Source organism: Raphanus sativus, chromosome 4 (assembly GCF_000801105.2).
Source record: "Raphanus sativus cultivar WK10039 chromosome 4, ASM80110v3, whole genome shotgun sequence".
NCBI classification, from domain to species: Eukaryota; Viridiplantae; Streptophyta; class Magnoliopsida; order Brassicales; family Brassicaceae; genus Raphanus; species Raphanus sativus.
Genome location: NC_079514.1, coordinates 45,687,893 through 45,700,967, shown reverse-complemented (window position 1 = coordinate 45,700,967; position 13,075 = coordinate 45,687,893). Strand labels below are relative to the sequence as shown.

Genomic DNA, 13,075 nt, shown 5'->3' with positions numbered 1-13,075 from the left:
ACAACGAAGAGAGCTCAAGTGCTCTGAGTGTAGAGGTGTTGGACACACACGGCTATGACTGTCCAAACTCAAGGAAGGGTAAAGGTAGTCCATTGCAGTCGTTTGATGATTCAGAGTCTGAAGAAGATGGAAAGGTGAATCTTGTTGCATTTGGTGCACGCAAGGAGGGATCTGAATCCTCTGATTTAGATCTCAGCACAAATGATGAGGAGTATCACGTGCTGCTTAACAAGTGGTGAGGATCAAGGATCAGAATCTGAGATTGGAGGATATGGCTCAGAAGCAGAACGAGCTGCTTGAAGAACTTCGTGAAGAACTTCGTGAAGAACTTGCTGCTGTGAATGAGAAGAATGAGTCTCTAGAGAAGAAGGTGAGCGAGTTGAGGGAAGTTGTTACTGGGGAACAAGAGAGAGTAAGGATGCTGGATCGTGATTTGGCTGAGAATCGCAAACAGATCAGAATGCTCAATAGTGGATCCAAGGAGTTGGATAAGATACTCTCGATGGGACAACCAGCCAAGGTGAACTGGGGTCTAGGATATCGAGGAGCTGAGGGTACTAAGGAAGTACAGAAGGGGCTGTCACATTTTGTGCTGGGGATCACATCAAAAAGTGGAGCCAAAGAGACTTGTCAGGAAGTGCGTCGGGACGTACGACAAGAAGTACGGCAGGAAGTTCTACAGCGCGTGGCTGTGAGTAACAAGCCGAAAGTAGTACATCAGTGCAGCAACATGAAGGTCAGACAGGGGGTTCTGAAGCATGGGTGTGCAGCTGGTACAAGGAAGGAGACTGATCGGTGCATCAGCAACTGTGTCAGGCCAAAGAAGAAGCAACATCGGATGTGCTGCTGGTTCTGTGGAAATGTTGGATACAAGAAGGTGGAGTTTTTGCTCGTGAGAAGAGCAGAAACATGGCCAAGAAGGTGAACAAGGCGTTCACTAAACCCAAGAGGGTTGAAAAGGTTTCTATAGCCAAGAGTGGCTTACTTGATAGAATCAAGGAGAAGACATCAGAAGATGGATGCAGCTCTGGTAGGAGTGATCTTGAGGAAGATCAAGAAGCATCAAGTCTGGAGCTAGGACACGAAGTTGGCCATAGCACAAAGAGGAAGGAGATCGAAGTGCGTCAGGAAGTGATGCGAGAGGATCTTCAAGAGGGTGATAGCGAAATCACTCCAAGGCAGTAGCAACGAGTGCAGAGGGCACTCAGGGTGGTTGAGAAGAGGCTCATGGTCAAAGAGACGACGCATGAAGAAAGCCTGGTCCTCAACAGAAGTGGGTCGAGAGGTAGCTCGACAGGTGCGTCAGATCGTGATGCAGTAAGTGTAATCTATTCCGCTGCAGCAGAGGCTGTATCATGATTACACATGGAATATGAGACGGTTTTGTCTGTAAGGCTTGACATCTAAGCATTTGTTTTAGCTTAGTATGCAATCAAGCAGGGGGAGAATGTTGACGTTCTGGTCCAAGGAGTGCATATCTCATGGGGGAGAAGAGCATAGTGATGGACGTCCTGAAGTAGATGATGCTTGTCTCATGGGGGAGAAAAGCATGGTGTGGTGCACATTTCGTGGGGGAGAAAAGCACATTAAGCGTGGAAGTTTCCAGGTGGGGAACATGGTTGTTGAACCAGAAGAAGGTTATGCTTGATTGGCACACAAAGCTAAAAGGGGGAGATTGTTGATGTAAAGATGTCCGCCCTGAAGTAGTCGCTGACGTAGTTGCTAAAGCAGACGTCGTGTAGAGTGGTGAAGACCATGTGGAGTCGAGATGCTGAGCTGGAGTCCTGTAGACTTGGAGAGCAAAGGAGTATTTTGGAGAAAAAGCAAAGAGGAATAAACTTGGGGAGTAAGTTTATGACTTAAAGGAAGTGGAATAAGTGCATTTCAAGAAAAGGAAAGTTGCACTTATTGATATGGAAGATGTCCATATTTTGGTTCCTTGGAGACTAGGGTTTCGGGAACGTGGAGTTAGTATAAGATAGCTATGTGGTCGTCTGTAGAGAGACAGAGACACATAAGCTGATCTTATAGAGAAGTGTTCTGAGTCGTGCTGAAGCAGGGGCTGAAGTACTTAACGGTGGAGAGACATAAGCGGGTAGCTTAGGAATTGTTCAGTAGCAGCTGTTAGGGTGTTAACAGTCTAGCGAGGCTGATTAAGCAGAACTTGTAATTGAGTTGTACAAGGCGATTTCTACTGAAGCTATTAGTGTGTACTTGTGTAATTATCTCTCTTGGTCTACCTTCTCCATTACTTAATTGTGGTGTCATCTTTGCACTTACATCTTTTACTCTTACCTTGCGAATACTTTTATCACATATTATAACTTATTGATTACGTCACATATTGGAATTTTTTTATTAAAATATGTCGGCGCGGGGTAAGAGCATCTCCAATGTATTACTCCAAATTTTACTCCAAAATGATGCAACTCCAAAATGGAGTAAGGTTTTACTACAATGTATTACTCCATTTTTTACTTCAAAAATAGTTAATAATTGTTAGTAATATCTTATACTTGTTGCACAAAAAAAAAAGTTAGCAATATCTTATACTTATAAAAGTTTACCAATTAACCCCAACTATTTTATGTTTGCAAAAATGCCTTAAAATATAATTTATTTAAATTAAATATTTATTATTAAAAGGTACAAAAAATCATAAAAATAGAATAAAACATAATATATAAGTTGGTTCAATAATAAGTATTAGAATATTCTTTCCACAAATGATCAACTAATGCATTTCGTAATTAAAAAATGAGCTTCTTTATTTTTGATATTCCTAAATCGAGCAAGCAAATTTTGAAGCCGGACATTTAAATCACTTATTTTATGTTATTTTTATTTTATATTATTTATGTTGTTTAATTATGTTATGCATTTTATATCAAATTATTAAATAATAAAATATCTTATTTTTCATGTTATTTTTCATTTTAAAATATTACTTAAGTAAGAAATAAAAACATTAAAGATTTAAAGGAATATTTTATAAATAAAAAAAGTTCAACTCTAAAATGGAGTAATGTGTAAGATTACTCCATAAATAGAGTAACCCTAGCTATTATTCTATTTTGGAGTTGAAAATGGAGTGGGGTTGGAGATGATTTTACTCCAAAATGATGTTTGGAGTAGAGAATGGAGTAGGGTTGGAGATGCCCTAATTGATTTGAACGCACATTTTTTTTTGTCAAGATTTGAACGCACATCTATTAAATAAACATCCTTCTCTAGACTTGAATTAAGATTTTTATTTAACTGGCTGTAATATATGACCACTACTCAACTAATATTTTTTTTGAACTCAAGTAATGTTTCCTCAAAAAGAATAAAATAATGTTTCCTCAAAATGAAGTCAATCTTCTATTTACATAAATTATCGTTCTTTAGTTGAATCGTTGTTTAGTTGCATTGCATAGTTTGCAACTTGCTCATGACTCTGTGGGGTGTGTCGTGCTCATGAGTTGCCTAATTTAATTACATTTTCCAATAATATATCGAACAATACAACGGTAATAGTTTACTTCTGTCAGAACTTTTAATTATATTTTTCAAACTTTCAAAATTATAAAATATGAGTTTCCATAACTAACTGAAATGAGCTAAAAATAAACAAAAACATAGGTACAATACTAATAAAAGGGTGACCATATTGAGGATAGAGCCCAGCATTGAAACACTGGAGAGCACTCAAATAATGTGTGGCTAATAAGTTTTTTTATGTAAAAAAAGAGTGACCATAATAAAAAGAAGAATATATTGCTTAGATGACTCATGAAGAATCCCCAGAACCGAAATGACAAGAGGGACATCAGATCAGACGTAATCTTAGAAGTAAGAGAATATAGTTTTAACTTTCATTGTTCCCGAAAATACAAATACAGAGCGATTTGGAAAGTTCGTTGCTTAAGTCTATGGAAACTAAGGAACAAAAACATTTTGTTTGGATTGCAAAGTTAAGGATTTGAATTTTCGGGGTTGAAGTTTAGTGTTTATTAACTAGTTTTTTTAAAAAAATAGGGTTTAACATTTACGTTATTTTTCAAAGCATTAAGATCACTTTCAGTTTACTATTTCAGGATTTCAAATTTATATTTATATATATATACTTATATCAGTTGAAGCTATATTCATAACTCTTTCTCAAATAATTATATTGAAAATCTTATATTCATAACTCTTTCTCAAATAATTTATAGAAAATCTTATATATACATATACACACATATATATATATATATATATATATATATATACACTAATATCAGTTGAAACTATATTCATAACTCTTTCTCAAATAATTAATAACTTCATAAAAGTAATCAGTATCCAAATTTATTAAGCTATAAAGCATATTTTGACCTTTTTAATTAATGTATCGAAAAAATTCGCACACACAATTGCAAATGGAAAAAAAAAAGTGACTTAGGAAAACCCAAAGTTGTATCTATCATGATTTCTCACAGCAACAACGTGCCACTTTTGGTACTCTCTTTTATGATAAACATGTTATATGCTTTCGCTTTCATTTGGAAAAAATAACAAACATGTAAATAATCCGTGGTGGCTAGAGCAACTTGAATTTGACTCCGTTCATAACTTTTGCTGTTAGTCTAAGCTTCAAAAAGTAGTATTTGCAATAAAGAATACTGAGTGGGAGGGAGTCCAATTACTTAAATGTTACAAAGACGAGTTTTTCTTCCGTGAGATGTTAAGTGATTATTATACATTTAAAGAAATATAAATTGGTGAAACTAAACATTCGTCTACACTTTTACTATTTCTCGATGATACAGAAGTTATTGGAGCAAAAGAACAAGATTTGGATTCATCTTTTGGGATGAACTCTCAAATTTACTATAATAAAAAACAGAAAAAAGGAAAAAAGTGAAAAGACGTCGACTAATTTTTTAACGCTATCCATGACTTCTTCTTCATCACTCACACATAATAATAGAAAGTTTCTTCATCACCCACACAGAATATTAAAAGTTTTATTTGTCAAATTGATGTCTACAATCCTATGACATTATATCCTAAATCTAAACCATTAAACACTAAATCCAAAATATTAAATCTTAAACCATTGGGTAAACCCTAAACCTTTGGATAAAGAGATATTCTAAAGGTTTAGAGTTTACCCAAATATTTAAGATTTACCCAAGGGTTTAGGGTTTATCCAATGATTTAGGATTTAGTGTTTTGGGTTTATCAATTTGACAAACAAAGATTTCAATATTCTGTGTGGATAATGAAGAAGAAACCATGGATGGCATTAAAAAAAATTAGTCGATGTCTTTTTCACCTTTTTCCTTTTTTAAAAAAAAATTGTTTTTTTTTACTAATCTTACATGACACTTTAATTGGTGCTAACACTTGAAGTGAATTTGAAAGTTCACCAAAGAGGGTGAACCTAAATTTTGTTTGGAGCAAAATAGCACGTCGCCTTTGGACTTTCTAATAATAATAGTTTAATTTACTTTAGTTTATTTATTTTCTCAATTCAAAAGATTTTCTTTTTGTTTATTTGAACTACTTTTAGATTTTTAATATTTAGTAGAACATAGCATTCTTTCTAATTTTTTACCATTTGATTTAAAAAGATAAAATTTTAACTTGTTCAAGCTAAAAACTTGAAAAATGAATAAATTTGTCTCCTAATTTGCAGAAGTATTAGTAAAATAAATCTACCTTTCTATTTCCTTTATCCCACACAATGGTGATCCATTCATACTTATTTGATTAACTCGACTATGCTAGCGACTACCTTTATTTTCTTATGTAAACATCTATTTGATCAAACAGAGGATTTAGACGTTTTACTTTTATGGGAGAATTATCAATTGTGACTCAAAACTTGGAGTCAAACCCAAAAGAGTATCCCAACTTGGGTCAAAGGCAAAAGTAACCTAAAAGGCTATTGAAATTACAACTATCTCCTTGTGAACAAACAAAAAAACGGATTTTTTTTTACGTTTCTACCCCTCGCAAGTCGTATGTAAACAGACGACTTGAAAATAAGTCGTCCAGACGACTTTAAGTTAAGTCGTCTGGACAGTTATTCTTAAACATAATTTAAAAATTTTGTAAAAAATATTTTGATAAGTGAAAAATTGGAATTATGTAATTAACATATGTCTTAAGAGATATAAATTAATATATAACAAATTTCAATTGTTTTCAGCCCAGATGAGTGAAAGTAGTGAGTCATGATATTCTTTAGTTTATGTTTCATCAACATATGTTGTAGTATTGTATGTGTTCTTAGGGTTAGATTTTGGAAAGCATTAAAACCGTTTTTGAAAATTTTTAAAATTACCTAGGCGTGTTCATTTCTGTGTATAGTAAACACTATTGAAGTATAATTTGATTTTATAACGTGGTTAGTAAGTTAATTTAGTCATTTTAGTTTAGGGGTTCATTTTAGGGTATTGGACGACTTAATATTTAGTCTTCTGTTCCCAGACGACTAAATATTAGGTCGTCTGATGTACATTATCAGCCAGAATAAGTCGTCTAAACCGGACCAAACCTTAAAGTTTACCAATGTACTTTTAAAGCTAACCGGATTATTTACCCAATATATAAGGTGATTTTTTTTTTTTTTTTTTCATTTTCCGCGAACAGAAACCCTAACAGTTCTCTCTCACCGGCGATATCAAAGGCGATTCGAATTCCCACTATTTCCGAACAACCATCGTTCTCAACGTCGGCTATCTATCTCACTTCATTCTCACCGTTGTCGCCGCAGCTTCTTCTAACCCTAGCGCCGCCGATTCCTCTAAACCCTAGCGCCCCCGCTTCCACTATTTCCGAACAAACCGTCGCCCTCGCCACCGTGCTCACCAACGTTCTCACCGCCGCTTACTCTAAACACTAGCTAGCACCGCCGTTTCTTCTAAACCCTAGCGCCGCCGCTTCTTCTAAACCCTAGCGCCGCCGCTTCTTCTCTGTAAACCGTAGCGCCGTTTCTCTATAAACCCTAACGCCGGTAAGTCATCAAACTCGTGGAAAAGATGAACATAAAACGTTGTCTCTTTCAATTTACTCATTCTCACCGTTTCACGTTTGTTTTTTTCAGATCTATAACCACAATGACGAGTACTCGAACTCCTTCTGCGACTAATCAGGTCCGCTTGAAATTTTTCTACTGGAAGACTTGTAAGTAAGTCGTCTGGAAAGTCTTCAACCTGGACGACTTAGTACGTCCATTTGGAAGACTTTCCAGACGACTTAAATATAAGTCGTCAACTAAGTCGTCCAGTTGGACGACTTTCTAGACGACTTATATTTAAGTCGTCTACTAAGTCGTCTGGAGTAACAATTAAGGCGTGATTGATTTAGCTTGTGTTCTGACTTCTATTGTTGTCTTTGATTATTTTGCAGACAAAAAGGATGGATATTCCAGAACTCCCCCGTAGGTTATACACATTAGGGGAAGAGCCAGAACCCCACAATAGCATTTCGTATCATACGGATAACACGAAGTTGCATACTGCTCTTAGGGAAGCTCTCACTGATGCTGAATTTGAAGAGCTCAAGGAGTCGAGATTGGGAGTTTTCATCAAGTTCAAGGAGCAGGGATTTGGTTGGGCTTCAAGGCTGGTTCACCACTTGCTCGGTTTAAAGCTGGACATTAAGAAGAAGTACGAGATGTGGTGTCTCGTTGGTCCAGAACCTGCGAGGTTTTCACTGTTAGAGTTTGAAAACATCACTGGTCTAAACTGCGACTACATCGAGGACCTTGAGACACCAGAATGTGAAGTTACCCCACAGATGGTTTCTTTCTGGGAGATGATGGGAGTTCATCGGGAAGCTGGGCCAAGTACTGATCAGATAATAGCAGCACTGAAGAGATGCGGGGATTGGTCCAGGGAAGATCGCAAGCGACTCGCGTACCTTTCCATCTTCACTGGATTCATTGAAGGGAAAAAGTTCTCAAGCGCTACACGAGCTACTCTCGCAAGGCTAGTGATGGATTTAGAAAGGTTTGAGAATTATCCATGGGGGAGAGTCGCGTTTAAGGTGCTGATGGACTCTTTGTGGAACAAAGATATTACTGGCTGTTACACCGTGGATGGCTTTATACAAGTTCTTCAGGTCTGGGCGTACACAGCTATTCCGGGATTGGGTGCTAGTATTGGTCTACCCAGAGCAAACAGTCCGTCTCCACCGATTCTGGCTTACGACGGCAGCAGAGGCCGCAGATTCATGAAAGCTGCTATCTTGAGTCAGGTACCTTTCCATCTTCACTTAATTAAGTCGTCTGGAAGGTCTTCCAGCTGGACGACTTAGTAGACGACTTATTATAAGTCGTCTGGAAGGTCTTCCAGCTGGACGACTTAGTAGACGACTTATTATAAGTCGTCTGGAAGGTCTTCCAGCTGGACGACTTAGTAGACGACTTATTATAAGTCGTCTGGAAGGTCTTCCAACTGGACGACTTAGTAGACGACTTATTATAAGTCGTCTGGAAGGTCTTCCAGCTGGACGACTTAGTAGACGACTTATTATAAGTCGTCTGGAAGGTCGTCCAGCTGGACGACTTAGTAGACGACTTATAATAAGTCGTCTGGAAGGTCGTCCAGCTGGACGACTTAGTTGACGACTTATAATTAAGTCGTCTATTTAGTATTTTGTTTCAAATATCTAACTCGATTCTTCTTCTATTTACTGCAGACCCGCGTGATCAACTTTGTTGAGAAGGACATTAGTGAAATGTGGCCAAAATGGGACTCTGAGGTTGATGACGTGCCCGCGGAGAACATCATTAAAGTCATGTATGATCGGAGACCGTGGAAGTGGACCATGGATTGCTGGGAAGTCACTGGTACAAAACCCAAGTTTGTGACTCCATCGAAAAGAGCCAAAGAGATGGTTGTGGAGGAGGTGGAGGAAGACAATCAGAGACCTCGGAAGAAAGCTCGTAAAGAGGCTCCTAAAGAGGCTCCTAAAGAGGCTAGAGAAGAGGCTCCTACAGAGGCTAGAGAAGAGGCTACAGAAGAGGCTAGAGAAGAGGCTAGTTGGGTGACCAGAGAGGAGTTAGAAAATATGTTCAAGGGCTTAGGTGACATGATGAAAGATGGGTTTAAGAAGTGCATCAGGGAGATTAGGAAGATCTCCGATAGATTGGAAGCTGTGGAGAAGAAGGTTGGTGTCACCAATCAGGCTACCCCTCAAGCCCCAGAAACCGGGGTTAGTAAAAAACAGCCTACCCCACAAGCCCCAGAAACCGGGGTTAGTAACAAACAGACTACTCCTCAAAAGGATCAGCCTACACTTCAAACCAATCATCCTACTCCTCCCACCAGACAGCCTGCTCCTCAAAAGGCAAAGCCTACTCCTCAAAAGGCAAAGCCTACTCCTCAAACGAAACAGCCTGCTCCTCAAACTAAACAGCCTGCTCCTCAAACTAAACAGCCTGCTCCTCAAACGAAACAGCCTGCTCCTCAAACGAAAAAGCCTTCTCCTCAAAAGAAACAGCCTTCTCCTCTGCCCAAAGAGGTTAGTATCAAATCCTCTCCCAACTTTTATTTAAGTCGTCCAGGGTTAACTTGTTCTCTTTTATTGCAGAGATTGTTGCCGGAGGATACAGCAGATGAGGCGATCTCGGTATATAAGATCTTGCCGGAGGATAAAGCAGATGGTGTCACCTCCAAAGAGATTGTTCCTCTCACTTCCACTGACCAACCGAGCTTCGCTTCCAACGATCAACAACCGAGCTTCGCTTCCACCGATCCAAGCGTTCCAGTTTCAGAACCGAGCCTGGTTGTATTGGACCAAACAGCTCCCACTGCTTCTGTGCGTGCAAGGAGTGAACGAACGAAGAAACCTGCTCCCACGCAGATATCTCCTTATACGGCAGAGAGAAGGAAACTCCTTAGAGTGGGAAAGTATAATCCATTTCCCACACTAAACAGACCTAAGATGAAGGAGCTCGCTGATTGGTTGAAAACTGATCCGTAAGTGATTGCTTTACCCATAATAGCTTGATTTAGTCTACCAAAACTGATTGCTTTTTTGTTTGCAGTGATTATTTCACTAAGGAAGAGGACAAACCACGTACATCACCAACTTGGTGGTATCAAAAACTCCGGACATCCAAAGCATGGCTGGAAGACGTAGTAAGTCTTCTGCTTATCTTTAAGTCGTCTGGTAACTTGTCTTTGTATAGATTTGTAAATATATGAGTCGTCTGGAAGGTTTTCCAGCTGGACGACTTACAAATAAGTCGTCTGGTAACTTGTCTTTATATAGATTTGTAAATATATAAGTCGTCTGGAAGGTTCTAACTTGTATTATTTTATATGCAGCATATAGATGCTTGGATGAATGTGCTGAGGCAGAGGTATAAGGAGAACCCACAATGTTTCCGGAGCGAGCGAATGTGCTTCCTGGATCACAACTTTACCCAGTCTTGGAGAGAACAGTATCTGGTCTTCAAAGCATCGTCGTCTGATCACAATGGTTTAGGAAAAATGCTACCTAGTGGGGCGGCGAGTTTGTATGACGGATCAATGCCTTCATTTTGCCAATCAAACAAGAAGTGGGGGGAGGACATTGATGATATCTATGCGCCACTGAACTTGGACAACAAACATTGGGTGGCTATTTGGATATCGATCCCTAAGAGGCACATAGTCGTCTGGGACAGCATACCTTCAACTACCATACCAGAAAGATGGGATGAGATAATGGAGCCTTTTCTCGAGATGGTCCCTTATCTGATTGTGGAGTGCGGAGACCAGATGCATGGGTTGGAGCGATACACATATGAGAGACTGCTGAAAGATGTACCCACGGCCAACAATGGTTATTGTGGCGTGTACGCTGCAAAGTACATTGAATGTCATGCTCTTGGGGTCCCCTTTAGCCCTAAAGACTTTGCTAGGTCCAATGCGAAGACTATGAGGGATAATATGGCTTTGGTTATATGGACGGAGCTTGTTGATCAGCATCTGAAAGATAATGAGGATGGTGGTATGTTTGTGGGCATGTATGATTAGATACACAAATCAATTTGTATGTCTTGTATAGATTTTTTAACTTGTATAGATTTTTTAACTTGTATAGATTTTTTAACTTGTATAGATACACAAATCAATTTGTATATTTGAACTATTTGTATACACAAATCTATTTGTATATTTGAACTATTTGTTTACACAAATTTATTTGTATGTTTGTGGGCATGTATGATTTATTTGATTTTCTAACTTGTATAGATTTTCTAACTTGTATAGATTTTCTAACTTACAAATAAGTCGTCTGGAAGGTTTTCCATCTGGACGACTTACAAATAAGTCGTCTGGAAGGTTTTCCAGCTGGACGACTTACAAATAAGTCGTCTGGAAGGTTTTCCAGCTGGACGACTTACAAATAAGTCGTCTGGAAGGTTTTCCAGCTGGACGACTTACAAATAAGTCGTCTGGAAGTTTGGACGACTTACAATAAGGTAGTCTAAAATAAATACACTTGAAGGGATAGTAGAAGGTAGTCTAATACACTGGACGACTTAAATACACTGGACGACTTCGTAAAAGGTCGTCTAAAAAAAAATACACTTGAAGGGATAGTAGAAGGTAGTCTAATACACTGGACGACTTCGTAGAAGGTAGACGAAACACTGGACGACTTAGAAATTAGTCGTCTGGACGGGTAATCAAGACTGGACGACTTAAATTTAGGTCGTCTGGACAACTAGTCAACTGGTTGTGTACATTGTGGTTTCGTATGGCCAGTTTCCTTGCAGTTTGAGCATCTCCGTGCCCTGTGTTTCTTCCTGGGTTTGTGTCCTCTCATCCTAGATAGCTCCAACCAAGATTGCCATCTTGATTTCTTCTGTCTCCCCGGACCACGCTTTACGTTTGGAGGAAAGCATTCTCGTTCCTCAATATGTTGTGACACGATAAGATATATATTCTCTGAGTATCCTGCATACAGATGATTCTTTGAGTAAAGTGGACATACAAGTGTGTCGATATGCACACCAGCATGTGTTCCAGCTGCTATAGCATGAGAGCAAGGTATTTTCTCCACTCTATAGACACCACAATCACACTTTACATGTTCCAAATCAACCACACAGTCCATTTTGCCACCTTTGACAAAGAAACGCCATCCATCAATTGGTTCGACCGTCATCGTATCCGCTATCTCTGATCGAACAGCAAGCAAGTATTCAACACCCCGACTATGTACAGTTGGGAGACTCAAAGCATCTTGTCTCCTTTTCCAATACCATTTTCCTAACTTCTGCCTTATGAACTCCAGTAGGAACGGAATCGGAAATCCTCTTGCTCGCTTCAGTGCGGAATTAATAGATTCAGCGATGTTGCTTGTTTTTATGTTGAACCTGTTCCCCTTACAATAAACCCTTGACCATAGCTTGGCGTCGGCCTTCTCCAAATACGTTGCAAGTTCCGGGTTTGCACTCCGTATCTCAGCCATGTACCGGTTAAAATCGTAAACCGTGTGCGCATAAGCAGCCCCTTTCACCAAGTACATGAGATGTTTCCCTTTAAACTTTTTGACAATGTTATCTTGAAGGTGATAATAACATATTCCTCGGGTTGCCCAAGGAAACACCTTCTCACACGCACTTTTAATGGCCGCGTGCCGGTCAGAGACTATCACCAGAGGCTTGTCATGAGATATACAACTAGCCAATTTTTGTGAAAAACCATTCCCAAGAAGGTTCATCTTCAGCATCTACGATCCCAAAAGCCAATGGGAATATCTGAAAATTGTCATCTTGTGCGGCTGCAACTAACATAACACCTCCATACTTTCCACTTAGGTGAGTTCCATCCACCACAATGACCCTTCTCTGATACTTAAAACCTTTGATAGAAGCTCCAAAAGAGAGAAATAGATACTTAAATTTTCTTAGAATCAAGTTCTATAGCCGTGATAGAATCAGGATTTGCAATGGAGATTTGCTCGAGATATGAAGGCAGACGCGAATACCCTTCTTCTGCTGATCCTCTCACCATTTTTGTGCATATAACAGTGCTCTGTATGAAGTGGTGTAATCAAGCGTCATGCCAAACATGTTCTTCATTGCATCAGTGAT

The 13,075-nt window shown here is 38.9% G+C and overlaps 1 protein-coding gene across 1 annotated transcript; it reads left to right on the top strand.

Annotated features, from left to right (window-relative positions):
• The first annotated feature begins 1,227 nt into the window (after positions 1–1,227).
• Positions 1,228–11,032, top strand: LOC130511389 (uncharacterized). The gene is made up of 5 exons (XM_057008352.1): positions 1,228–1,317; positions 9,400–9,504; positions 9,574–9,962; positions 10,031–10,124; positions 10,314–11,032. Exons 1-5 carry the CDS (start codon positions 1,228–1,230, stop codon positions 11,004–11,006), a joined length of 1,371 nt encoding a protein of 456 aa, XP_056864332.1. The 3' UTR covers positions 11,007–11,032.
• The last annotated feature ends 2,043 nt before the right edge of the window (positions 11,033–13,075 follow it).

Excerpts from the sequence above, each read along its gene's own strand:
- LOC130511389 (XM_057008352.1), top strand. The coding sequence starts at position 1,228 with ATGGTCAAAGAGACGACGCATGAAGAAAGCCTGGTCCTCAACAGAAGT. Across the intron at positions 9,505-9,573 it reads CTTCTCCTCTGCCCAAAGAG|AGATTGTTGCCGGAGGATAC; the intron begins GTTAGTATCAAA and ends CTTTTATTGCAG. Across the intron at positions 9,963-10,030 it reads GATTGGTTGAAAACTGATCC|TGATTATTTCACTAAGGAAG; the intron begins GTAAGTGATTGC and ends TTTTGTTTGCAG.